The following is a 26,735-nucleotide window of genomic DNA, read 5'->3' as shown; positions in this document are numbered from 1 at the left end:
TGCAATAATTAAAATTAATTTAGGTGAAAGAAAGCTTTTGTTTAAACTTAGGATATATGTCAGCAAAAGCATAGTTTCTATCAATACATCTATTTTTGTCTCATAAGAAGGTACAGCAATAAAACTGCATAGTGTCTTTAAAAGTATTTTAATGTATTAACAGCGGTAGTGAGATGAGAAGCTATTATAGCTAATTTGAGTGGTTTACCATTGGGCAAACAGTTGGCAATTATTGCACTTGGAAGAATTAAATGGATGATTTGAATGGAAATGCTAGTTCTTCAGTGAATTCCCTTTTTACATCAATTGTAGCATATGTCCACATTTTTTCCAACAGTAATGAGTTTCCTGAGGTGGTTTCCCTTGTGCTTTTGAATGCTGAGTGTTAAAATCCAGCAGAAGAGACCTGTAGTTGACCTTTCATGCTAAATGTGAAAGGGCTATTGTAGCCTTTAAAAGGCTTTTGTGCTTCTGGGCCTCCTGGGAAGCTCCAGTTGCCTTCAGACTGGATCACCTGTTTCAGGTATGAAGCATCAGTTGTGCAGAGTAAGTCCTTAATGTTTTTAATAGTGATGTCTGCCTTCTATGATAGGGCAATTCTGAAAACATCTGTTTGTGCATGCAAGATATCTGGCTTCATGGTGTGTTCTGTTCCTTTCCCATCTGTTCAGGAGTGCAAATCACCGATACCTATGATTTGTCTCTATTCAAAGTCCTTTTCACATTTAAAAGCCTGATAACAAAATCGATGTAGGCAGTATAACTGCCCAATAAAAAGATTTCTGCAGGCATTATACAGGCTTCAGCTTTTGATATCGTAAGGTGTTCTGAGTAGACCTTTGCATTTGATTAATCCTGATGCTTGTATCAAAACACATGTGGTAAAGTTTTCAGTTTCTACAGAAAGGTGGTCAAATGTCAGCCTGTGATCTAGATTTAAATGGCAAAACAATGTTCCCTGTATTTTTCAAAGATTACATTTCTGATAGCCTGCTTTATTCTTTCCAGAAATCTCTGATTTCTTGCTTTTCTCTCGTCTCTTTGAGAAGAGGCTATGCAGCTTCTAGGTCTGAATGGCATTATGTAGTGCTTGGTTGGTCAGGCAGTGCAGGTGCTGGTGTATTGCTTTGTGTTTGATCGATGTTAGTAAAACTACCCAGGAGAGAAAGGTGTAAAAAGGGGAAAGGAGAGTCCAATGGGATCCTGAAAATTCCCAGGTTAAAATGCTGAAGGTGAACTGATCTGGATGCTCATAGTTTATGTGGCCTTAAAGGGAAACTGTGCTGTTCTATGAAGGAGAAAGCTGTTGAGGGTTACAGTCCAGAAATACACCTGTGTAGTGCATAGAAATCTATAGAAACCACACTTGCCTGAGGAACTCCCTGCACTACAAACTGTGAATTTTTGGGAGAATGTTAGAGGGAAGTATTGTTGCACAATTGCTCCTGTTTTACACTCTGTTTATCAGAGACAGGTTATGGAGCTTGGCAGAACTTCTCGTCTGGTCTCATCTGGTACAGGTTATTATCTTATATAAGCTGAATAATAAAAAAATCCAAATTAATTCATGGATTTATTGTAGTTGCTATTATAGGTACTTGCTATAATAACTATTGTCTAGTTACTGACTTCCTTCATTTCTTTTAAAAATAAAAGAAGGAAAAGGAAAGAAAATGCGGTATAATTGCAGAGGTGTTACTTTGAGCTCTGGTGTATCTAAAAGCACGCAAGAAGGCAAAGATTTTTTTAGCAGAAAGTTTTTGAAGTGAAACTTCATTAGGAATGAGGTGACAAAATCACGGACATTGTTTTGAAATTGTGAGTTCTAATGTTTGTAGAAAAATTGTCTGGCTGATAGTAATTATCTTAGCAGTGATTGTGGGAATATGGCAGGCACATCACAGGCACATCACAGGCACATCACATATGAGGAAATGTGATGGAGAGAGATGTTACAAGCTTAGAGAGAGATTGTAAGAACAGAGAAAAAAATTATAAAAGTAGAAAATATGCCTTGCTAATATTTCACATTTGCACTGGGATCCAATAAGCATTTACACTCAAATATTAATGTAGTCGTACCTATTGTAACAGACTTTGTTATTATACTTTCTGGTCTAATCACTCTATTTGAAAAGTAAAAATCATATTGTGAGTATTTTAGTTTGAAAATTTCAGTGCTTGCTCAATGTCTAATTCTTCTAGATGATTTAGACAAAAAAATTCCCTTTTGGAAGCATAAATAGTAATCTTCCCTCTACTGTTTAAAATAAGATAATTTTGTTATTTATTAACTTAAGAATAAGAGCTACTTCTGAAGTATGTCCACTTCCAGTTTTCTAAAATACAGAACATATTCAAATCCTTCAAGCAGGTTATTATCTGTAGCAAGGACCCAAAGATGGTAATCAAAATCATTAATTCAGAAAACTTACAATGCAGCAGGAGTCTAATCAAGATGTGCATTTCTGTTTCTTACACCAGTCTTATTATCCTTTATTTCTTATATAAACAATTTGCAGCTGCAAAAATGAGGGACAATAGCCATTGTAAAATAAAGAATGAAACCCATGAAACTGAAGTGGTTTAGGAAACCTCTTTCGGAGTGTTTATTAGGTTATCTTCCAAATCAGCGAATCCTAGAATGTGTATTTTATTCTGTCTTAAGAAATGAAATAATAAGTGGGAAGTCTGTCAAATTTGCAGTCAAGAGAGACAAACCTACTGTAAAGCAGAGTATCTTTGTATTAAAGGTAAGTAATAGTCATTTTTGTCTTCTCTTGGAGCTTAAGTGTAAGGAAAAATGCCTTGATTTTGTCCCTTAAATGTTGGAAAAATTGAATATATTTTTTACAAGTGTATAAATACTAAAATAATGAAACTATCCAAGTGTCCTTGACACTATTCTCACTACTTTAAATATATTGCCAAAATAATTCTCAAATAAATCTAACACTAAAAAAAAAAAAAGTGTGAAGTGTAGAGCCTACAATCAGCAAATGAGAAAACTCAGAAGCTCAGTGTTTCCTGCCTGATTTCATTTTTTTTCATACTTATTTACTTTTCCCTCTTACAAATATACAAGTGAAAGGATTGGTGTAGGTCATTTGAAAATAGAGCTTGGTGACAATATTTCAGTCCTCCCAGAATTTACTTGGTGATGGATAAGAATGAAAGGGTGCAAAATTATTTCTTGGTGCTTCTTTAGCCTTGCCTTCAGCTCCAGCTTGGTACTTCAGTTTGCTTCCAGCTGTTTTCTACCCAAAGTAAAATGTTTCCTAGCTGTGTGCTGCCTCTATTTCTGTCAAGTGGGGTTAGGAACTGGTGTTGAAAAGGCAATATATTGCTCTCTACCTCCCGGAAATTCCTTTCTACAACGAGCCATCCTTAAAGGCCAGCTGTGCCCAACCACATAGCTGTTTCACACGAAAGTAATAGCTTAAAGCTGCTTGTGTCAAGGCCAAGAATCAGACCCTGTAAATTTATGAAAGATGAATGCTATGGTAGACTCTGTGAACTTTTTTATATAAACAAGATTATAGAGAATATAATAAAAATGAATTACTTTGTAGATTATAATAAGCTTTATATATAGGTAACTAATGCCACATTTAGTACTATTCTTTTATGTTCGTGTTCCAGTCAACCAGTGCAGTGACCAGCCTAACCTCCATTATTCCTTAGATTACAATAAAGCCCTTTATTTATGGCAAGCATTAGTTTTGTAGTCACAGTGACAGAATTCATATCTTAGCAGTGCATCAAGGCTTTCCTTCCCTCCTTGTAATAGTTATCCTTGAAATTGTCTCGTTCTTCTGTTGTCAGACCTGAACATATGGTATATCTGTCAGAGTTAGGAAGAAAGCTCTCAGCCACAGAGATTCTCTCTCCAGCCAGATGTAACAAGAGAAACAAAGTTTGTAAGAAGTTTGCTTTTCTTATGAAGCTCTAGTGAGTTAGTTCCAATTCCAACCTGCTAATTTCACATGATTGTGGTCGACACTAGAGTATTATAAACATATCCAATTACTATATGGTTTTACAGATCACTTTTATGAGAAATGCTCACCTAAGTGCATTTTGTACAGTGTCATTTTCCTTGTGGAGTGCAGGTGTCGCATTATCTTCAAGAAACTGATGTTCTCTAAAGAGAAATTTTCAAATATTGTCTCTGAAATTCTGCATGTTGAGCATGCACAAATCAGGTGGGCAATTAGATAATTAAAATAGTACTGTGTGATTTTTATGGTTGAATGTAGGCTACACCCTGAGCAAAAGTAACTAATTGGAAAACTGAAGGCAGAGATAGCTGTAGGTTGTGTAGTTACAGCAAACTGGTCTTTCACTTGTCAGATATTCTAGACAGAAGTGTTTGACTGTGACTGAGTTTGGATTGCTATACTTTTCCTATAAACTATGCAGTAAGTGAGCACAAGGAATTATTTTGTTAGTAACAGTTCAGGATAACTCTCTAATGTTAGAATCTGAACTTTTTAATAAAAAATCACTGTTAAGACTACAAGAGACAGAAATTTTGACAGACAAAAGCATTTATAGAAACTTTTATTTTTATTAAATTCTATGTGAATTTTATAAGACTCCTTTTTAGTCTTGAAGAAAATGAAGGATTAACTGTCCTATATTATGAGAAGTGGAAGGAAATTCATAACTGTTTCTGTGAATATTTCTGTTTGAGCTGCCATGAACAAAGCTCAGTTTTTCTTTTATGTTGCATGGATTTGTGATCTACTAAATGGAGGAAAAAAAAAATGAGGGCATCAAACTCACTTTCTTATGTGATATGTCTGATAAAATAAAGCTGAGCCTAATTCATTATGATTTATAAACAGATGCTCCTGCATATGTGCATGTTTTTGTGTATTTATGTACTGATACATTTTAAGAAATGATTGCCCTCTTGGTAATGATTGCAAATAATTATTTGTGAAAAAACATCCCATTATGTAGGCACCTAAAATTGTTACTCACCTCTGAAAACACTGTTCTTCAGTTCCCACTTCCACCTCCGAATTCCCACCAAGCCTTCTCCTCCTCCCCAGTGTTATGTAGGAACAGGCATATCAGCGTTCGAAGATACAGTCATGCAGTTCTTTCTGATTGCCAACACTGAATAAATTCACATTCACTTATATCTGTGAAAAATTGACAGATTGTGCTTGTACATTTGAGCTTGGACAGCCTCTTCCATCTCAAATTTTGCTTTGTTCTCAAGCTGGAAAAAGTCTGAATCCTTCCCATTTCTGGGAAGGATAGCCTGTTTTCCTTGGGGGAAAAATTTGTAAGGGAATACAAAATACTCTTCCAAGTCCAAATAGTCTTACCATGTGCATCAAGTATTTTGCACTGGTCTGCAACAATATTTCCAACCAGTAGTTCAGCAGGTCAGCTGAAAACATAAGGCGAAAAACCTAGAGCAATATCAGCACAGTTAATCTTTTGTGAACACCTTTCCTTTGTGCAGTGATAACTTTAGATGCTTGCACAAAAAGACAAGTCGTTACTAAACAATAAAAAAGAGAACTTTCTTACTGCTTGTCAAGCACTGCAATAATTTTGAAGGACTAAATGTCATTAAAGAAAAATCTTTGTGTTTCATGTATCACAGACCCATAAAGTGAGCATAGGTATAGTAATGAATGTAGTTTACTGAATTTAAATTAGCAAAATCCAAACTTAGCTTGACAACTTCAATAAAATACTTTAACCTGCAAACAATTTCCTGCAAACCCCTTCCTTTCCTCAATGACTCAGGATTTTGGACAGTAAGCAAGTCTAGCAGGTATTTGATAGTCTGATAAAACTGCTATAGACACTCCAAAGTCATCAGCAAAACCCTCATGAGTTCACCTTTCCTGATGGTGGGGTTGGCTAGAGTGATGATCATGTCAACTAAACCCAAGTTAAAAAGGCAGTAAAGAATCTGCTGTGGTTGGCACATCCCTAGCTTAATTTCTATTCCTTTCTGATGTTTCTCTGTAATTCGGTTGTTTTCTGAAGCTGAATTAATCATGTTAACAAGCATTCCCGTTTGGATAGAAGTATGAAGCTACTTAAGGTAGCTTCCAGTGCTTGTCTTTTGGATCTAATGTTTGCTAGTTATCTTGTTGACCCTAATCTATTGCACTTGTACATGAGCTAAATTCTTTAACTGGTGTATCCTTGCAAGGTGTTACTTGTATCAGGTTTCATACAACGTTTTTTTAGGGGGAGAAAAAAGAAGTTCACGTGTATATGTTATGGCCATGCAACACCAAGATTGGTGGTGGTCTAAGAGCCCACCCAGATGGGGCAGCAAGGAATGCTACTGACTTGAATCAGACTGGTTTTCAGTCCTCTGACTTTAGCAGTGTCTGTGGTATTGATCCTTAGAATTTCATTAGACGTTGGTTACTTCCAGGATTTAAAAAAAACCAAAAAAAACAAAAAACCAAACCATCAGCTATTACAATCTAGTTTATAGAGATCATTATAGTAAAGTTTTCTGAAGAGCAGGTTTTATTATTATGAGAACAATAAATGTACTCTAACTTACACCATTCGGCTTCACCCATGAACTGAAATATGACAAAAGTGTGAGAAAGGAATGTGAGAAAAGAGGGTTAAATACTTTCTTATTCAAGACAAGTTATACATGTTTCAGCTAGAATTAAGGGCTCCTAATGACATGGTACAGCTGTGATCAGGTCACTGTTAATTTTGAGAGCAACCTGGTTCAATATAAGCTCTGACCTTTTTCTTGCTCTAAATTTCACTACAAAATAAAAACCCAGACATTTATTATAGAAAAATGCTGATAGTCATGAAGACAGAGCACAGTTTGAACTAGCAAATTCATCACAAAAATAATATAAAATGTGTGTTCTTCCATGTTAATGTCCTAACAAATGTGGTTAGGCAAATGTATTTTTTCAATCAGCCTGAAGTTGAGGGATAGAGCTCAAAGGAATGGGTTTTGAAGGGGCTCGTTTGCATGATTTCCTCTACTGAAAACCAATATTTTTACACTATAATATATCCTAATAGTTTGGGGCTTTGTGTACTGTTTCATAGGTTTACAGGTTAATGGTAAACCTCTGGTTAGGTAGGTTATCTATAGGAGGGGAAGAGAAAAAAAGGGGTCGAAAGGAGGGCTGTGTATATTCTGGATACTGTAATTTTTTCATGGAAAAAGCAGGCATGATCTTATGTAAGACAGGTTGAGGTAGAAGGAAAGAAGTTTAGGGGTGAGTGATTTATCCCCCTATTTATTTACTTGTTCCTGGATTTATGCATTTAAACTGTGATATTGTTGGGGTGGGACTGTCTTTTTGTTTGTGCAGTGTTAAGCCCTGTGGCTTTGAGGTTCTGAGGAGATATCCACAGCCACCCAAATACATCAACTAGCTCTTCCTAAGAGTCATTCAGAGACTTCTGGGGAAAGGTAATTGATGGAGTTTCCCTGTTACATTGGCTATGACAGGGAGCTGTGGAAGATGGCTGTGTGGAATACTTTTCTTCTGTCAGCACTGCAGTAAAAAAAGTCTTTTTCCACCTAATTAGTGATGCTTGCCTAATAGGCAAAGGTTGATGCAGTGGTTTTTTTTTTTTTTTCTTTTCTCCCCTCCCCGTGTTACAGATATACGCGGACTGCAGGGATTTCTCGATCAGGCCTCAAGACTGGGACTTGATGTATCATTACAAAAAGTGGACAGGAACATCAGCAGAGTCTTTGCCAACCTTTTCACTACCATGAAAACAGAAGAGCTGAACCGCTATCGGGACACATTGCGAAGGGCTATCTTACTTCTAAGCCCACGGGGAGCCCAGACTTTTATTAATGAGGTCAGTGCACAGCTGTTTTTATCATCAGCATTTCAGGAACATATATGATGACTTCTGTGATACCTTGACACGTTTTCTGAAGTGGTAGATTTTGATAATGCTGGTTGGTAAATGTCAAATAAGATTGTCAGACTCTAGTGTTGGAGAATTGAAATATCAGGTACTCCATGCAATGCATACTTTGTGGTTAATGCAAATGGGGCATCATGGGCTGGATGGGCACTTTCAATATCATATACAGCTTTATGGGGCAATTCTTTTTTTCTGTTTGTCTTTTGACCTGGATTTCAACCACTGTCTACAAGTGACCAGAAAATCTACTATAGTCTATTAGAAATGAACCATAATGTGCCTGGGAGAGTCGTCTTTACATGGAAATCTCCAAATTCCTGTTAAAAGGGCATGTTACTGATGGTTGAAAGCTGCATCACAGTGTTTTTATCAAGTGTGAAGTAGAAATTATATGTTTGTCTCTCTTTTTCTTAATGGTTTCTTGAAATCAACAAGGCTAATTAGGATAGGGAGGTAGCTGTTGGGCAAACTTGTAATTAGTGTTGTGCTGTGGGCTAATTTTTGGCATTAATTAGTTTTTTCCAGCTTTTTAGTATTAAATAATGAATTATTTTACAGTGCTTTATGTCAGAGTTGAGAAAGAGAGTTGGATCCTCAATATAAGTTTACGTGTATTCATTACCTAAGAATTTGGCAATGAAATAGGTTTTTTTAAAATTTTTTTTTAACTAACCAGGGAGAACACTGAACCAAGAAATTAAAATGTGGATGAGACCTGTTTCCAATTACTAGTTTTGCTGTATCAAAGCCTGCTAAATTAAAAAAAAAAAAAAATCAACTTAAATTAGAATCATAGAATTGTTCAGGTTGGAAAAGACCTTTAAGATCACCAAGTCCAACCGTTACACTAACACTGCCAAGTCCACCACTAACCTATGTCCCTAAGCACCACATCCAAACGCCTTTTAAATACCTCTGGGGATGCTGACTCAACCACTTCCCTGGGCAGCCTGTTCTAATGCTTGACAACCTTGCAGTGAAGAAATTTTTCCTAATATCCAATCTAAGCCTCACCAGCACAACTTGAGGCCATTTCCTCTCGTCCTATCATTTCTTACTTGGGAGAAGAGACTGACACCCACCTCTCTACAACCTCCTTTCAGGTAGTTGTAGAGAGCAATGAGGTCTCCCCTCAGCCTCCTTTTCTCCAGGCTAAACAGCCCCAGTTCCTTCAGCCGCTCCTCATAAGGCTTCTGCTCCAGACCCTTCACCAGCTTTGTTGCCCTTCTCTGGACACACTCCAGCACCTCAATGTCTCTCTTGTAGTGAGGGGCCCAAAACTGAACACAGTATTCAAGGTGTGGCCTTACCAGTGTCGAGTACAGGGGCACGATCACTTCCCTACTCCTGCTGGCCACACTATTCCTGATACAAGCCAGGATGCTATTGCCCTTCTTGGCCACCTGGGCACACTGCTGGCTCATATGCAGGCAGCTGTCAACCAACACTCCCAGGTCCTTCTCTGCTGGGCAGCTTTCCAGCCACTCTTCCCCAAGCCTGTAGGGTTGCATGGAGGAGTTGTGACCCAAGTGCAGGACCTTGCACTTGGCCTTGTTGAACCCCATACAATTGACCTCGGCCCATCAATCCAGCCTGTCCAGATCCCTCTGCAGAGCCTTCCTACCCTCAAGCAGATCAACACTGCTGCACAACTTGGTGTCATCTGCAAACTTACTGAGGGTGCACTCGATCCCTTCGTCCAGATCATTGATAAAGATATTAAACAGAACTGGTCCCAGTACTGAGCCCTGGGGGACACCACTTGTGACTGGCTGCCAACTGGAGTAAACTCCATTCACCACAACTCTTTGGGCCCAGCCATCCAGCCAGATTTTTACCCAGTGAAGCGTACACCCGTCCAAGCCATGAGCAGCCAGTTTCTCCAGGAGAATGCTGTGGGGAACAGTGTCAAAGGCTTTACTAAATCTAGGTAGACAGCATCCACAGCTTTTCCCTCATCCACTAGGCAGGTCACCTTGTCATAGAAGGAGATCAGGTTGGTCAAGCAGGACCTGCCTTTCATGAACCCCTGCTGACTGGGCCTGATCACCTGGTTGTCCCGTACGTGCCGTGTGATGGCATTCAAGATGATCTGCTCCATCAGCTTCCCTGGCACTGAGGTCAGGCTGACAGGCCTGTAATTGCCCAGATCCTCCTTCCGGCCTTTCTTGTAGATGGGCATCACATTTGCTAACTTCCAGTCAACTGGGACCTCCCCAGTTAGCCAGGACTGCTGACAAAGGATTGAAAGCAGCTTGGTGAGCAGTTCTGCCAGCTCCCTCAGTACCCTTGGGTGGATCCCATCCAGCCCCATAGACTTGTCTGTGTCTAAGTGGTGTAGCAGGTCACTAACCATTTCCCCTTGGATTATGGGGGCTTCACTCTGCTCCCCGTCCCTGTCTTCCAGCTCAGGGGGTTGGGTACCTGGAGAACAACTGGTCTTCCTATTAAAGACTGAAGCAAAGGCGGCATTAAGTACCTCAGCCTTTTCCTCATTCTTTGTCACTATGTTTCCCTTCATGTCCAATAAAGGATGGAGATTCTCCTTAGCCCTCCTTTTGTTGCTAATGTATTTATAGAAACATTTTTTATTGTCTTTTACGGCAGTAGCCAGATTAAGTTCTAGTTGGGCTTTGGCCCTTCTAATTTTCTCCCTGCGTAACCTCACAACATCCTTGTAGTCCTCCTGAGTTGCCTGTCCCTTCTTCCAAAGGACATGAAGTCTCCTTTTTTTCTTGCGTTCCAGCCAAAGCTCTCTGTTCAGCCAGGCTGGTCGTCTTCCCCGCCGGCTCGTCTTTCGGCACACGGGGGTGGCCTGCTCTTGAGACTTTAAGATTTCCTTCTTGAAGAATGTCCAGACTTCCTGGACTCCTTTGCCCTTCAGGACTGCTTCCCAAGGGACTCTGTCAACCAGTCTCCTAAACAGGCCAAAGTCTGCCCTCAGGAAGTCCAAGGTAGCAGTTCTGCTGACTTCCCTCCTTACTTCTCCAAGAATCAAAAACTCTATCATTTGGTGATTGCTGTGCCCAAGACAGCCTCCAACCATCACATTCACCCAGAAGTCCTTCTCTGTTCACAAACAACAGGTCCAGCGAGGCACCTTCCCTGGTAGGCTCACTCACCAGCTGTGTCAGGAAGTTATCTGCCACACACTCCAGGAATCTCCTAGACTGTTTCCTCTCTCCTGTATTGTATTTCCAGCAGACATCCGGTAAGTTGAAGTCCCCCATGAGAACAAGGGCTAGCGATTGTGAGACTTCTCCCAGCTGCTTATAGAATATTTTGTCTGCCTCTTCAGCAGCTTAATTAGCTCATTAAGTTTTTTTATTATATCAGCATAAGTAAATTCTCCACATTTATGTTCATCGATGATTTTTAAATTAATAGGGTAAATTTTATCATAAATAAATGAGGCAAATGGGTAGCGTGGAAAAGACTAAGCACAGGGACAAATTCTACTCATGTTTGTGCATACACACAGATTTTCAGTAGAGAAATGAGGGAGTACTTGTCCTCAAAGTGTAGTAAGCTATACACAGCTCAGTTAGTGGTTTTATTTGCTTCGTAGTAGGCCTCCAGCAAAAATACACATTGCTTAGTTTTCCAATGAGTCCTAACAAAGTATCCAAACCAGGTATTAAAAAGAAATCAACACAGGTGTTTTATTCAGACCCACGTTGGGTAGAAAGTCTGTCGCCCTTCAGTGCGCAGGGCTCTAGAAATGTTCGTAAGAGTTACGTGCGTGCACTGTCAGGACCCTGCAGGTCTCTGGAGTGTAAGGGCTAAAGTATTAAACTATTTTACTACTCACTTCACCTTAAAGCAGTGTGTGTTATAGGCATTAAGGCTAATGATCTTGATATATTTCCAGATCCCTGCAGGAGTTTAACTGTGGGCAGAAATGAAAAGTAATTTATTTGGCAATCTTCCTATATTGAGTCTTGATTGATTCAGAAAAGCTTTATAAAAAAAAAAATTAAATCTTAGAAAGGAACTCTCAAAAGGCTTGAGATGCAAGGTGCATGGTGTAGGGAAGAATCCTTTGCTAGTGGAGGCTGGGCTCACATTTCTTGAAGAGTTACAGTAACTGCGATTCCTCAGTATCTCAGTCAATAAGTGCAACTAATTATCTACAGCACGATTTCAGACAGTCTAAAACAACAAATTTCAGCTTAAATGAAATGCATATTCTTACATAATTTACAGAAATACATCACTCACAATGTGCAGCAGTAAGTGCCTTTGATGGATTTACATACTTCCACAGTCAGTAAATATTTCATGCTATAGGTACTATATAGCTATATACCGACTAGTATTGTTACTAATCTAGCTCTACACCTTGAAGTTGTTTGAGGTTTTGAAACAATTTCCCTTTTCAGTTTTGGGGAAAAAATCTAGGCCTCTAAAAATAAATTATTTGAATTTTCTTCTTAGGGTACTAACATTTTTTTAAATTTTGGGTATATTTATTTTCATCTCTTCTATTTTAGCTCAAGTTACAAATAAGATCCTCAAGTTACAAAAAAAGAGAAGAAATTGGATTTAAAGCTTTGTTTCCATAAATTTCTGGAAATGGAAAATTCCATGTGAAAAAGAGGTTCCTTATTAAGATTTTCAGTTTTGCTGAGTTGATATTTTGTAGCAAGGGAAAAATGTCTGAAAAATTTCAACTAGATCTTATTAAAGTCTATTGGCTAATAATATATCTTCATAGAAACCAGGTGTTGCACACAAACCCTTCTGTGGAATGCAGAACAAAAATAAGAGACTTTCTTGTACAGTGTCTGGATTATAAACCCTGATATGAATGGTTTTTACAAATTTTTCTTAGCACAAGTCATAGATGTCAGCCATTGGAAGCTGGCTGATTGTCATTTATTTTGCCTGTTTTGATATTGCAAGTGATACATTTTTCCTGCTAAAAATATGGATCCAGATTTCAGCCTCGCTGATCATCTTTTGGGTGGGCCAGAGAGATCTCATCTGACTTTGGATACACAGAGTTAGGGGACTTTGACATCTCATACATGAAAAACTTCCTAAATTCTGGAACTCAATTTTAGGATTATTTCTTTAATTTTTTTTAGGCATCATTTTTACTTTACTGGCTTAGCATCCTCAGTGCCTGGTTCTGTCATGTGTCAAACTTACTGCATCAGAAATTACTGGCATTTCATAGGTTTTCAAGATTTATTATTCTGCTATAAAAGTGCTTCTACTGTAAGAATAGAGAGAGGGAGAGAGGAAAAAAAAAATATTTTCAATGGTAAGGTATAAACGTAGAATCAGTCCTTATTCAGAAAACAGAAGGTAAATGTATTTATAAAATGTTAGCTACCCTAGGTTTTGCATTAAAAGGTCACTTTGGGATTAAAACAAACCTAATCTAAAGAAAGTGTGTCCCTCCTTAATAATTTTGAGAAAAATGTTCCCTTCTCCACCTGCAAAAATCCCCGATACATTTGGCCTGCTGCCATTGTTCAGTTTATATGCAAAACCAGGCTCAGTTGTAACAGCTATGCATGTAACAACAGAAACGATTTTATATTTTGAATATTATGTGATCTCCTTGCAAGGCAATATATAGAAAGAAAGAAGAAAAACCAATAATTCAGAAATGGGAAGGAGATTTAGTACTTTCAGCTATTCTGTTAGTCTCTTTGACCCAGTCACAGGATCTGAGACTCAAAAGGCTCCCTCTTTGTGACAGCCAGATTTCACCTGCCTCCTCCGCTTACCAATGGATACATTTTTTTGGTTGCAAGTAGAGGTATATTTGTATGGATTGCTTTTATCATTAAGGGCTCTACACATAGTGACATGAATACATGGAAAAAGGTTCAAAGAGAGGTGACAAAAATGATAAAAGGACAGGAGAGCATGACCTATGAAGACAGGTCTCGGGAACGCACTATATACAGCCTGCCTAGGGGAATATAACTAACAAATACTTGAGAAGAAACATGAGAGGAAGAGGAGGAGGAATTACTTAAGGTGATCATGGGTGGCTTAACAGGAAGTAATGACCTGAAGCTAAACAGGGAATGCTTTCTAACAGGGAGGTCAATTAGACAATGTGAGCGCTTGGCAAGAGAGATCAATGAGGCACTGTTCTTCAGGGTGTTGAAGAGTTCACTAGATAAAACACTTTGGTAACTTAGTCTAGCAGTTTTTCCTGAACTAGTTTGAGGGATGTTCTAGATGACCCAGGGGTCCTTCTGAAGACATATCAGGAAACATTTGTTGTGTGAATAAATTCAGACTTTGTACATTTTGTATACAACATATTTGAAGAGGAGGAAGAGATCTTGTAGTTTAGTGTTTCTCTTAGTTTCCTCTTGCAGATGTGCAGTAACTGTTAGCTGTGGAGGGTTTTTTTTCTTCTTCACAGAACACATGGTTTGTTTGAGATATGTATTTTAATGAGATTTTTCTTTAAAACCATAGGTGATATCAGTTGCTTTATAGACTTCAGTCATCCTACTTTCCCGTATTATTACCTTTACTTTTGAAAACCAATAAAATGGAAGCTGTAACACAGTTGCATGTGGTTATTGATTTGAAAAGAGAAGGAATTCTTGGCTTTACAAAACCTTTAACTCAGCGTTACTTGCTTTTTGGCAGCTTCACTCAAGTGCAAAATGTTTCTGTTTAGGTGCATCTTTGAAAATGATATCTTTACTTGTGAGTCTATCTTATCTAGCTAGTAAGCTTACTGCAATATATATGCATATCACTGCAGCGTACCAGCTGAAAGCAGAAGTCTTTGCATGCGTAGTATAGTAAACAAGTTTTTAAAAAAATAATAATAAAAGAGAGCAGATTAATTGCATTAAAAATTATTGCTAAACCCCTGTGTCATTGCAGCATGGTTATCTGAATCGCTGCAATTCCAATTTGAGCTGAAGCTATAAAATTCCAGAATAATAGTAAGTTTGTTAAACAGTTGTAATTTATCTGTGTCCTGTTTATGTAGTCACCTCTGTGTCCTCACTGGAAAGCAAAGACTGCTCTCTGTTTCGCTTTTACTGTAGTTCATGTCAATGTTCTGACTGGTTCTTTAAAAAAATATAGATACCCTGCTTTTGGTTTAGGCTTCTGGGATCATTTCACACTGATTTGTGGCCTGCCTTCATTCCTGGTCATTGAGGATGCTGAGTACCTTACTCCCAGAGCACTCCCAGTTGGCACTTGTTTGTGAACAATGCTCCAGCCTTTTCTTTTTCCCTTCTGCAGTTGGTGACATGCTATTACTTGACTGGAGCTGCAGGAATTATTTACGGCATCTTGAACAGTCTGCACCCACAAGCAATTGTGTGAAATAGTTTTTCATAGGAAGCAAAAACCTTTACTTTTCAGAATTTAACAGGAAAAAAGTTCAATACTAATTTTCTGGCACTTGGCATTTCATATTGGCATACATCTCTTTATTTACGTTGCAAATGTTCAGCATATTAGTCCGTATCTCTGTTTTATATACAGTATATAAACATCTTGAAATATTGGTGAATAATTTTGGGAAAAAAATATTATGCCTCTCCTGTTTTTAGAAGGCAACTTCTTTGTTTAAAGAGCTGGTAGTGATTTGTGAGTGCTGGTAACAGAACTGTAGAAATAATACTTTCTTCTTTCAAAAGTTCAGGTTAAATTATACCCACCTTATTTTTTCTAAATCCTCCTCTGGTTTTCTGTTTCTTCCTCTGAGCTAAAATCTTGTCTGCTATCGTTGATATTTGTGATACAGTAAGACTCTTTGTGCTTAAAGAGAATAACAATTATAATTAAAACCTAAGCAGACCTCATTAAACTGCTAAAACCTAACTGAAAACTAAGCCTCCCATTTTGGGATAAATTGGCTTAGAAGCAGGTTTCTCTCCGTTGGGCAAAACCCCCCTCAAAACACAAGCCCTCCCGCATTTTGTTTCACTATGATTAATCCAAGCTATGGGATCACCGTGACAATATGTTTGGAACAATCATTTATATATGTTGTTATAGATTTTCAGGCACTGTGAAGAGGAAAAAAAAACCCAAACATAATTTGGTGAATAAATGACTTTATGAATTGTTTACATAGCTTCATGTAAATGGCATTCCTTTTACTACTGCAGGTAAATTTAAGTGACAATAATTTTAGAAATCTTTTTTTTTTTGACTCAACTAGTAATGTTGCATCAGATTTTGAATCTGAATGTTGAAATCATGAGAAACATGAGGCTTGCATCCAATTTTGTACATCTCTAACAATAACTGATAACAGTTTTGTGAGGCTTTGACAGTTAATTGAGGAAAAAATTTAAGGAAAGTGAATACATTGGCAAGAGTTACACAAAGTCCTTATGATTCTGGAAACTGTTTTACTAGCAGTCTTACTAAGTCGATGTCAGTAATAATACGTCTGGTCTGAAGGAACTAGATTTTTCAGCTCATATTTTGAATCTCATGACTGGGCACTTATGCATAGGGGATCATTTATTTTTAAATGTCATTAAATCTGTATGTACAGGAACTGGGCGTTCCTCTTGCTCCAAATGCTTAATCCTCAGTGTACTTTTGGGTCTTTGCTACATTGCAGGTGTTCAGTTGCTAAAACATGACTCGATTCCTAAAAATTTTTCTGCTGTCCACGAGTAAGGATGTCAGGTCTAAAGGAAACCATGCCACATACCTGGCTGACAAAATTGTTGAATGTCCTGGTTTCAGCTGAGATAGAGTTAATTTTCTTCATAGTACCTAGTATGGGGCTATGTTTTGGATTTGTGCTGAAAACAGTGTTGATAATACAGAGATGTTTTAGTTGTTGCTAAGCAGTGCTTATACTAAATCAAGGACTTTTCAGCTTCCCATGCTCTGCCAGGTGCACAAGAAGCTGGGAGGGGACACAGCCAGGATAGTTGATCCAAACTGCCCAAAGGGCTATTCCATACCATATGACGTCATGCTCAGCATATAAAGCTGGGGAAGAAGAAGGAAGGGGGTGATGTTCGGAGTGATGGCGTTTGTCTTCCCAAGTAACTATTACACATGATGGAGCCCTGCTTTCCTGGAGATGGCTGAACACCTGCCTGCCCATGGGAAGGAGTGAATGAATTCCTTGCTTTGCTTTGCTTGCATGCGCGGCTTTTGCTTTACTTATTAAACTGTCTTTATCTCAACCCATGAGTTTTCTCACTTTTGCTCTTCTGATTCTCTCCCCCATCCACGTGGGGGGAGTGAGCAAGCAGCTGTGTGATGCTTAGTTGCTGGCTGGGGTTAAACCATGACATTGAAATATTTTAAATTAACTTTTAATTGTCTCATGAGCTTCATTAATTTTAATTTCTTGTTATTTTTCATTAATTAATTTTCTTCTTTTCATTCTCTTTGTTAATTTTCTCATCCATTATATTTTATCTTTCCTCAATCCCGCTGTTAAATATGGAAGCTGAACAGCATGGTGCAAGGTAAGCCTGTTCACGTGGGAGGGCCCTGAAAAAACTGACATGTCCATACAGTGGAATGCAATGGGATGCGGATACTAACATTCATGTCCTGGAAGCAGGAGTTGGTGTTACTGTAGCACTGGTTTTGGGGTTCATGGATTTCTCCTTCCAGCGTAACCCCACATTAACAGAGTCAGTTCCAGAAGTAGCTCTCTGGGCAAATTTAACCTCAAGATTGGGGGGATTCTAGCTGTCAGGAGGGGCTGTATATATGAGGGGTCTTTTTTGAAGGAAGAGGAGCTATTAATGACTTGAAAACATAGAAATGTTGTACTGGGCCACATGCAGTTCATCTTCCTTAGTACTGTCTAATAGCATCCAGTATTGGCTTTTGCAAGAGCTGAGACAGGACAACACTCCAGTGAGCACTAAAAAACCAAGGCTACCAAAAACTAACCCCACCTTCATCTACTCCTTCATGTCTGTTTTTTTCCAAATTATGTTACTTCAGATTGTTCAACTGACTCCTGGAATACTGTGCAATTTAAAGATAAAGATTACATGAATACGTATTTTTAATGTAGTGGAAAGTTAAATTAAATACTCTGACATACCTGTGGTCATTATAATACATAAATGTATGCAAAATGTTTCTCTAAAATACTGCAAATTTGCAGATGACTTATCATTCCCAGCAAGGATAATTTTCTGCAATTTAGGTATAATTTACCAGAAAGCAGAGATTATTAATTAATTATGGATGATTAATTTTAAAATATGCTCCTGCATTTGCATTTCATCACTATACCAGTGTTTGCCTATTGTAAGACACTAGTAGAAGCAGTACAGGTACATGAGAAAATGTGTTTGCCTTATAAAAATCAGAAAAAAGTAATGGCCATACAAAAGCTATTTGCCATCTTCCAGTTTTACTTTTTCATATAAATTCAGTGCATTGTTCAGCTTACTGTGCTAGGGCAATTTGACTTTGAAGATTATAAAATACATACTGCTAGTATTATACATTCAGTTTTTTAACCTTCAACACCAGTGTGTACACACCATAGCTACGGGTTGACTTTTTCCATGGGCACATCTGCAAGCTTCTCTAAGCACAAGGATTGACTTGGAGTACAAGGTTTTGCACAGTTGGTCAATCATCTCTCCCCTAAAAAGCACTTCTGGACCTGGTGTTCTGGATTAAGAAAATCACTGGCTCATTTCAGTAGTTGTTTCAGAGGTTATAGAAGGTAGCCATTTATCCTTAGAAGGGATGAGTAATGATTGCTAATAATAATTCTCACCTGCTTTGCATCTTTTCACAGGTGAAATAAAATGATATTTACCCAAGACTTATTTTTAGTTTCAAACTAACTTGGAAAATGATTTAAGCCTTCACTAATTGCTTGCAGCACACAGTATAGTGATGTCTGTGTGTGAGAGAAAAGCTTGGGCAAGATTTACCTTGGTTTGAGAAGATTAATCCCGAGCAAGGTGTCTTGGGACTGATGCTCTGTTTCTTTTCAAGTTATTTCTATGTCAGGCAGGCAGTGCACAGCGTAGGTGCAAGGGTTAGCTTTGTTGATGCAGCACTGCCCCGTGTGTAGGAGACAATGCTGAATGTTATGCCCATTTCTTCACGGTTCAAAGTGCAGAGCTCAAAAAACCCCCCTCAAAATAGAGGCTCATGGGAGCTCTCTGGAAATGTAAGGGAAGAAATATTTGGGAACCTTGTTCATGAAGGACAAGCAGTTGGATCTGATTAAATTAAGCTTATGACTTGAGACAGTGTGGTAACTGTGCAATAAGATTGTCTTTTCCTCAGGCAAAGAGTGTTCAGTGTCAAACGAATAGAGTAGTATATCATCAGCATAAAGCATGATGTGTCAGTTCCTTTATTTACCTTTGTACCTTGGAGGGTGGCAAATACTTTAAAAATTAGCAAGGATTTAAGAGTTGTTTTGAAAAGAGAGAATAGTCCTATGTTAATAATTATTTTTTTGTACTGCTACTGTTAGCACTGGTGGTGTTATAACTAGTATGCTTGTTATCCTCAAGTGTCTAGTTATGAACTGGAATGTTGTTTTACTAGGTGCAGTATGAATGTGTATCCCTGAAGAATTTACAGCGTGCAAGAGGTGACAGATAGAGATATCTGGGAAGTAAAAGGGATTGATGATGAATGTTGTTCAATTACAGAAATAGCGTTTTCAATCCAGGATCTTAGATACTAGTGGTTTGAAAATAAGATATAAGGGAATTTAAAGATATTTGTGGAAATATTTTTATAAATAGGGGTAGGTGAAGAAGGTTGATACCAAGGCCAAAATCTTGATGATGAATTAGAGGTAACCTAATTCATTAGGTTAGATTTGAGTAAAAAGTATATGGTGTTGGAAGTGAGGATAGCTAGCATATCTTTGATGTGACAGGTAACAAGGGAGCTATTGAAGCAATGTAAAGAGATGGGTGAAATGATCAAAGCACGTGGTTAGAGATCCTCTTTGTAGCAGAAGTTTCAGTGAGAGATGAGAGGAGCTTGCAATTCTTAAGGTCAGAAAGACGAACTTTGTAGTAATCAGTATGTAATATCATCAGAGCTGGGAAAGGAGTTTTAACATTACAGATGGGTAAAAAGAACTGTTTATTCGAAAGGTTATGTCTAACGAAGCTGCAAGATTTTGGGCTTATCCCAAATGAGAGGCTTCGAAAGAAGTAAGAGTCAAAGATGACACTTGGATTGTAGTCCAAATTGGCAGGTCTGATGTTCTGGCTTTCCATTTTGACTGAGAAAAAGGATTTCCTTTCCCTGAAGGGAGAGGTTTGAGAAATCTCATTATCCACGTGAAGCTTATGAGGGTATCCAGAAAGAAGGCTAACAATTTAGACTGAACAGAATATGAAAAATGTGTCACAGAGAAACTAGATCAAGACTCATCAGCATGTGAATGGCAGTGGATTTTTCGCTAGTTTGCTTTCTGGATGGAGTTAGCATAAAGAGAGGAGATTACAGAGTCAATGGGTGTGGGACTCTCCTCGGGAATTTGAAGAATATAACTGAAAGTATCCCCTGGAGAGACTGTGCTGAAGGAGTGGCATAGGAGGAAACCCAGGAGAGAAGTGCTGGGAAGAGGAGGTTTATCAAGAAGAAATGTGATCAGCTGTATTAAAAACACCTGGCAAGTCAAAGAGAAGGGACTAACAATTTTAGAGTTTGGCTAAGAGAAGTGAATGTCAGTAGGAACAGTTTCAGTTAAGTGCAGAAGGTAGAAACCAGAATGAAGTTCTTAGAGATGCAGTTTGCTTGGTGTGCTGTCCTCCAACTGTTGAAAAGGTGTATATCAGTAGGCAGTAGAGATTTTACTCCCTGTTTTTGTTGTTGTTTGTTTGTTTTACGGAAGCAAACAGCACTGTGCAGAATCCTTTCATATTAGTCTTACTGAGAAAGGAGACAGTTTTCCAGGTTTTTGGATCATTTCCTTTGCAGTGTGAGTGCTAAGGAAATAAAAGCAGCTCTGACAGTGTCCTCTGTGGGGCAGGACATAAATTCTGTGTTGTAAGGACAATTTCTGATAGAGTTTTAGTTTTTAGTAAGTCTTTTTACTGGAAAAATCTTAATGCTGAAATTTTCATAGAAGGAAATATAATCAGGTTTCTGTACATGAATTTGCTGGTTTTGCCATTGTTTTTGTTCACTGCTTGTTCAGGGTTTTGTTAAGATATATTTTCATAACTTTTTCCAGAGATCACTTTTCAAGGTTGATCTCTTTCTGTTGAGGCAGGTACCTAATTATTATCTCTGCAGCACATAAAATGTGGAGGTAAAGGATTATTAGTCCCCTTTCTTCCAGCTGGGGCATGGGGGTACAGAGAAAGTAGGCAATTTACTGAGTTCTCTTGAAATGGGGACTGAACTTCTAAATGTCAAACCAAGAACTTGCCCAAAAGGTCATCCTTTCATTTGATACAGCCAGGTATGTCTTTGCCACCATTGACCCTAGTTGTTTCATTTGACAGAACTGATAGTCCTGTCACTCCAGTGATCCTTTTGTCAGACATGCTGCCTTTAACCCATACACACTGTGTCAAATATTAAAACTCTCTTCAAATAGTGCATGTTGGCTTTAGTTTCAGATAAATAATGCAGCTTGCACATACAGTCCTACAGAGCATTTAAAGAGCTGCTCAGGTAACTTTAAAAATCTGTATTTTATTTATTGAATTGAGCCCTTTCATTGTAATGGAGTTATAGTTTGCTATAGACCACGCTCTGTGAATGAGATCAATTTGTTTGGCACTGACCCATCCATTCAACTTGAAGCAATCAGATTTAAAAGCTTTGCACGTTATTAATGTGTGTGCAAATAGCAATTGGATTCCAAGGACACTCTTTAGGAAAGCACCTTGAGTGATTGGTCCTGATATATAATTCATATTTTGCTTCCAACTTTCCAAAGGAAAAAATCTTGTTAAAATTATTTTTAGATAATATTGAAAAGGGAAAAAAACCAAGCCTGGAAGTATGACAATGACTTTGTGTGCTTAATGAAAGTATATTGACTTGAAAATATTACAAGTTCCCCAACATGTTTTTGCATAAAATTATTAGAGTATAGAGAATATTTTGAGATATGCATCAACACATTTAAAAAAACAAACAAAAAAACCCAAAACAAACCCAACCAAAACCCAAACCCCATAACACCATAATGTTAATTTTCTATACTGTACTAGCATTCAAGATATTTTAAAAATCAATATCAGTTATGAATGCATCTTGATTTAAAGTCAGAAGAACCTAGCAAATACAGCACTTTCAGCCTGGATACAGATATGCATACTTAATAAAAGTATGCAGTTCAAGTCAGATTTATCCCTGATAGCTCGCATAACCAAAGGTGCCCTAACATTGGAAATTCCACCGTGTAAATAACATGGTTGCATCATCCAGGCCAAATAAGCAGTGGAAGTGTGCAATCTGGAAAACATGTGGCATGCAGGAGTGCTAAAAAAATACCAAAGAGACAAAATTGTGGCAAAAAGAGGAACTTAGGGTCTTGTGCCAAGCCCTCTTAAATCTTTGGGGATGTATGGCTGGGATTCTCACTTCCTACTTCCTTCATTAAGAGCCCAAAGTGTGAAACATTGCTGCAAACAACACAACTGAGCTCCAGGGGGTTGTCGTGTGTATGATCGTATGCGTCAGGGCACCTCCTCTGTCAGCAGTCAGAACATGCTCCATCTTCTTTAGAGAAAATGTTCATGTAGCGTATTAATCTCTATAGAATAGAGCTTTGCATTTTTTTTTGGTATTTCTCTAAAGAACTTAATAAAAGAGTTTGCATAGGATTCTTCAGCAGGGTTCATACAGCCCAAACCGTTGGAGAACCAAGTGAATCTCAGGTTCCTGGTTTGGATAACTTCAGTTTATATTTACATCTTCAACTTTTTCTCTCTTTCTCACTATGTTTGTATATGTTTTATATTTTTTTAAAATGTATGTCTGGATTTCAATAAGGATACTATTTTCTGTGGTTAGGGATTAAAAGCCTTTAAAATAATATTACCCATATAGTTGGTTTTTTTTTAAAGAAATGTCTGTCCAAAGATAATTTAATTTTCACCCAAGTAGTTTTTATCATATATATCTACCTAAAAATAATTAATAGTTAATTACTTAATAGAGCTAATTAATAACAATTATATTTAACGCCAAACATGTTTGAGTAAAATATGTATGCTTATGTAATATATAAAAATATGTATGTATTGTCTGTATTATATACACACACACACACAACTTGCATATTATACCATACCCTGGTCAGTCACTTAAGGAGAAATTTGCATGTGCAGAAATATAGAAGACCAGAGAATGAATATTTGTATTCTGTGCAGCTGGAAAAGGAAAATAAAGATACTGGTGCAGAAATGAACCAAAGACTGCAAGTTCCTCATAGTTATTCTGTTTCAGCTCATTGAGAACATTCACATTTCTGATGTGCTCTACTGATATTTGCAAATAGTGCCAACATTTTTCAGCATAAACTAGGTGGAGAACTGTATCTTTAAAAGCTTGTTGGAATTGTTTATTATTTCATGCAGGGGACTTGCAATGCTGACTAAATGGAACAGAGACAGTGTAGAAATCCCACCTCACTCAGGCTCATTGGCACTGAATTTTCTGTGAATGGGAAGACACAAAGAGTAAAATGAAAAAAGGTCAAAGCCTGAATATGAGAGTGAGCAGGGAAAAGCCGCCCCAGTGCTGGCATCCTCGCAAAGCACAGAGGTCTCTTGGGGAACGTGAGGAGTGCTTCGGTGTGAGCGATAAAGTCAGCCAGGCGTTGGTCCCAAAGCACTCCATAGTTTAATGGTAACTTGTGCAGAAGCTGTTATTTGTGATTTCTAAATGAAATTTGTGGAATGTTGCAATCCCAGTTGAAAAGGAAAACAAACCTGAATGAAATGGCTGAGTGGAAGTGTCAAAGCATCAACAAATTTGTGAACAACCTGAGGCTGAAGAGTCCGTTTTGCCATTTCGAGGCTCGTCCTCCTGGTGTCTGCAGAAGAAAGGGCTGATTGGCTACTTGTATTTAGTGGTTAATAAGAAAGTGAAAGGGACTTGCAAGCTCTATAGTCTTTTAAGTAGAAAAGCTATGAACGTATTTATATCAACCTGGCCATACTGGACAGCTTGCATTGCTGATAGCGGCTGCCTTATATGTCAGGAGTATAACAGTCACATTGATGTTCCCACAACATGGTGTACATAATCTTTATCTCTGTTCTGGTTTTTCCTACTTTGGAAAATGAAATTCAGCTTTTCTAGCCAGAGAATTTATGTCTTTCTCTTTGTTCTCTTTATTTTACTCCCCTTTCAAATATTTCCCTTTGTGATAAATTTAACTCACTACTTGTGATAAATAGATTAAGAGTTTAAGAGATCCTAACAGTAAATAATAGTGGTACTGATGTTAAAATGAGCTACATGGGCACTTAATGAGATATGTTTGCACTGTTGCAATTGCTAATCTAAAATTAGAGTTAAGAGTACATATAAATCTTTACAGGGAGGTAATGACCCATGTTGTGGTTTAACCCCAGCTGGCAACTAAGCACCACACAGCCACTCGCTCACTCCCACCTGGTGGGATGGGGGGAGGGAATCGGAAGAGTAGAAGTGAGAAAACTCATGGGTTGAGATAAAGACAATTTAATAAGTAAAGCAAAAGCTGCACATGCAAATAAAGCAAAACAAGAAATTCATTCACACCTTCCCATGGGCAGGCAGGTGTTCAGCCATCTCCAGGAAAGCAGGGCTCCATTACGCATAATGGTTACTTGGGAAGACAAATGCCATCACTCCAAATGTACCCCCCTTCCTTCTTCTTCCCCCAGCTTCATATGCTGAGCATGATGCCATATGGTATGGAATAGCCCTTTGGGCAGTTGGGGTCAGCTGTCCCAGCCGTGTCCTCTCCCAGCTTCTTGTGCACCCCCAGCGTCCTCGCTGGTGGGGTGGGGTGAGAAGCAGAAAAGGCCTTGACTGTGTGAGCACTGCTCAGCAATAATGAAAACATCCCTGTATTAACAACACTGTTTTCAACAGAAATCCAAAACATAGCCCTATGCCAGGTACTATGAAGAAAATTAATTCTATCCCAGCCAAAACCAGCATGACCCAGTTAAAAAATTGCTGTATCAAGGTGCTTTGCTTATGTGTAAAGCTGAAGTCAATTCTTTTCACCTTGACCAAAAATTTATTTAAAAAAAAAAAAAAAATCTCCCCAAACTTCTGAAGCTTTCATGTTGACTGCTGTAATTAAAAGTGAACACTTAGGTCCCATCTGTTTTACCACATCACTGGAGCTGTGAACACTGTCAATGGCCGTGGACAAACAGTTACATCAAGAGGCTAGTGGGCTGCTCTAGAGCATAATGGCACCCCCCAATTTCCCACTCAGCTCATTGATATTGATTTGCAAATGAATCTGCCTGCTTGCTTATTGGAATTGCCATTACTTCAGCAAAGCGTTCCAGCCAAGATACAGCAGCTTTCCAAAGGCTCTGGATTTCGTTGTTTATCACTGTCACTTTCTCGTGGAAGGATCAGGAAAACTAGCTATTGGGACTTGTAATAACAAAAGAACCCCAACTGATGAAACGATCAAACAAACAAAAATGTGTGAGTTAGAAAAGTACTTTGGTACTGAAGTTTTTAAAACAGCTAAATGAAGCTTAAAGAATAAGAATGCAGCCAATGTTTCAACTGTGTTTTAATAAAGATAAAGCAAACGTAGCGTGGGAAATCATAGCATGTATGCCACTGCGTTTGCTAATGCTCATTATTTACTTGTTAATATATGCAGTCCTAAAGCAGATGCTTATCTTCTAGATCAAGACTTAGGGAGAGGGAAACTCTATTTGCAGTAGATATAATTATATGGATATTTCAGGGATAGCTCCTTCCAACTTTCTTTCACAGGAAAAATGTGAGGATAAAATCCAGTAACACTCATAAGACACCAGACATCAAAGTAACGAGAACAAGACAAGCTAAGTGGATGGATAGTTTAGATGACTGGGCAAGTCAGATGTTTGTTGGAAGAGAGTAATGTCAGTGTCTTGGGTTTGAACTATCCATATAATGAGTGTTTGAGGATGCTTTGAAAACCTTTTTTGTTAATCAACAAATTCTTCAGTTATCAAGAATGACCAATTTCCATACAATGTGTTAACATTGGGACAATTAATGATTCTGAAGCACTTCCTTTCTTATGAATCTACCTATTTGTTATTGTGCACATTTTGCTTCAATATTGTGCTATTTTCCCTTGGTCCTGCACAAGAATGAAGAAAAGGGAATAGGGTTTGTCTTTTATAAAGCTGGGCAAACTAACAGCATCTGTATGTGAGACGAGAGAGAGAATGGAATAGCGGAGTGCCGCGTTTGTCTTGCCCTCGTTCCAATAGTGATGTTTCCGCTCAGCAGCTGAATCTTCTAAAGAATGTCAAAATGTTATTGAAGAAAACCCCATGCAAACTCCCTCCAGCGCTTTGGTGCTTTTGACAAGAGTACATGAAGTCCTCTTATGTACAAGAGAACTATATCAAAATGGCTGGTTTTGTGCATTTTCTGCTGCTATTTATTGGCAGGATGGCTTCTGGAAAGGTTAAAGTAGAGTCTATTCATCCAGAATTCTGGCAGCAAAGGTAGCCAGAGTTTTGGTGCCAGTCCCCTCACTCGAGCTTGACCTCGCTTTCCTCTTTGTGCTCCTTGCATACACTGCCTCTGTAAAAATCCAATGTTCCAGAATCCTGGGTTCAGCTGAGTTTGTGTGAGAGCTCAGCCACCTCTGCAATTCTGCACTTAACCTTTTGAGATTATGTAAT

At 38.2% G+C, this 26,735-nt stretch overlaps 1 protein-coding gene across 8 annotated transcripts in view; it reads left to right on the top strand.

Moving 5' to 3' along the window:
* Positions 1 to 26,735, top strand: part of GRID1 (glutamate ionotropic receptor delta type subunit 1) — a 558,755-nt gene that overhangs the window by 305,500 nt on the left and 226,520 nt on the right. For all 8 annotated transcript variants that reach the window (XM_072870424.1, XM_072870426.1, XM_072870431.1 and 5 more), the window contains one exon: positions 7,637 to 7,842. In XM_072870424.1, the coding sequence (XP_072726525.1) occupies positions 7,637 to 7,842 (206 nt within the window). The remainder of the gene's footprint in view (positions 1 to 7,636; positions 7,843 to 26,735) is intronic.

Source organism: Ciconia boyciana, chromosome 8, assembly GCF_034638445.1.
Source record: "Ciconia boyciana chromosome 8, ASM3463844v1, whole genome shotgun sequence".
In the NCBI taxonomy this organism is placed as follows: domain Eukaryota; kingdom Metazoa; phylum Chordata; class Aves; order Ciconiiformes; family Ciconiidae; genus Ciconia; species Ciconia boyciana.
Note: the sequence above shows the minus strand (reverse complement) of the source record. Positions and strands in the feature narration are given on the sequence as shown.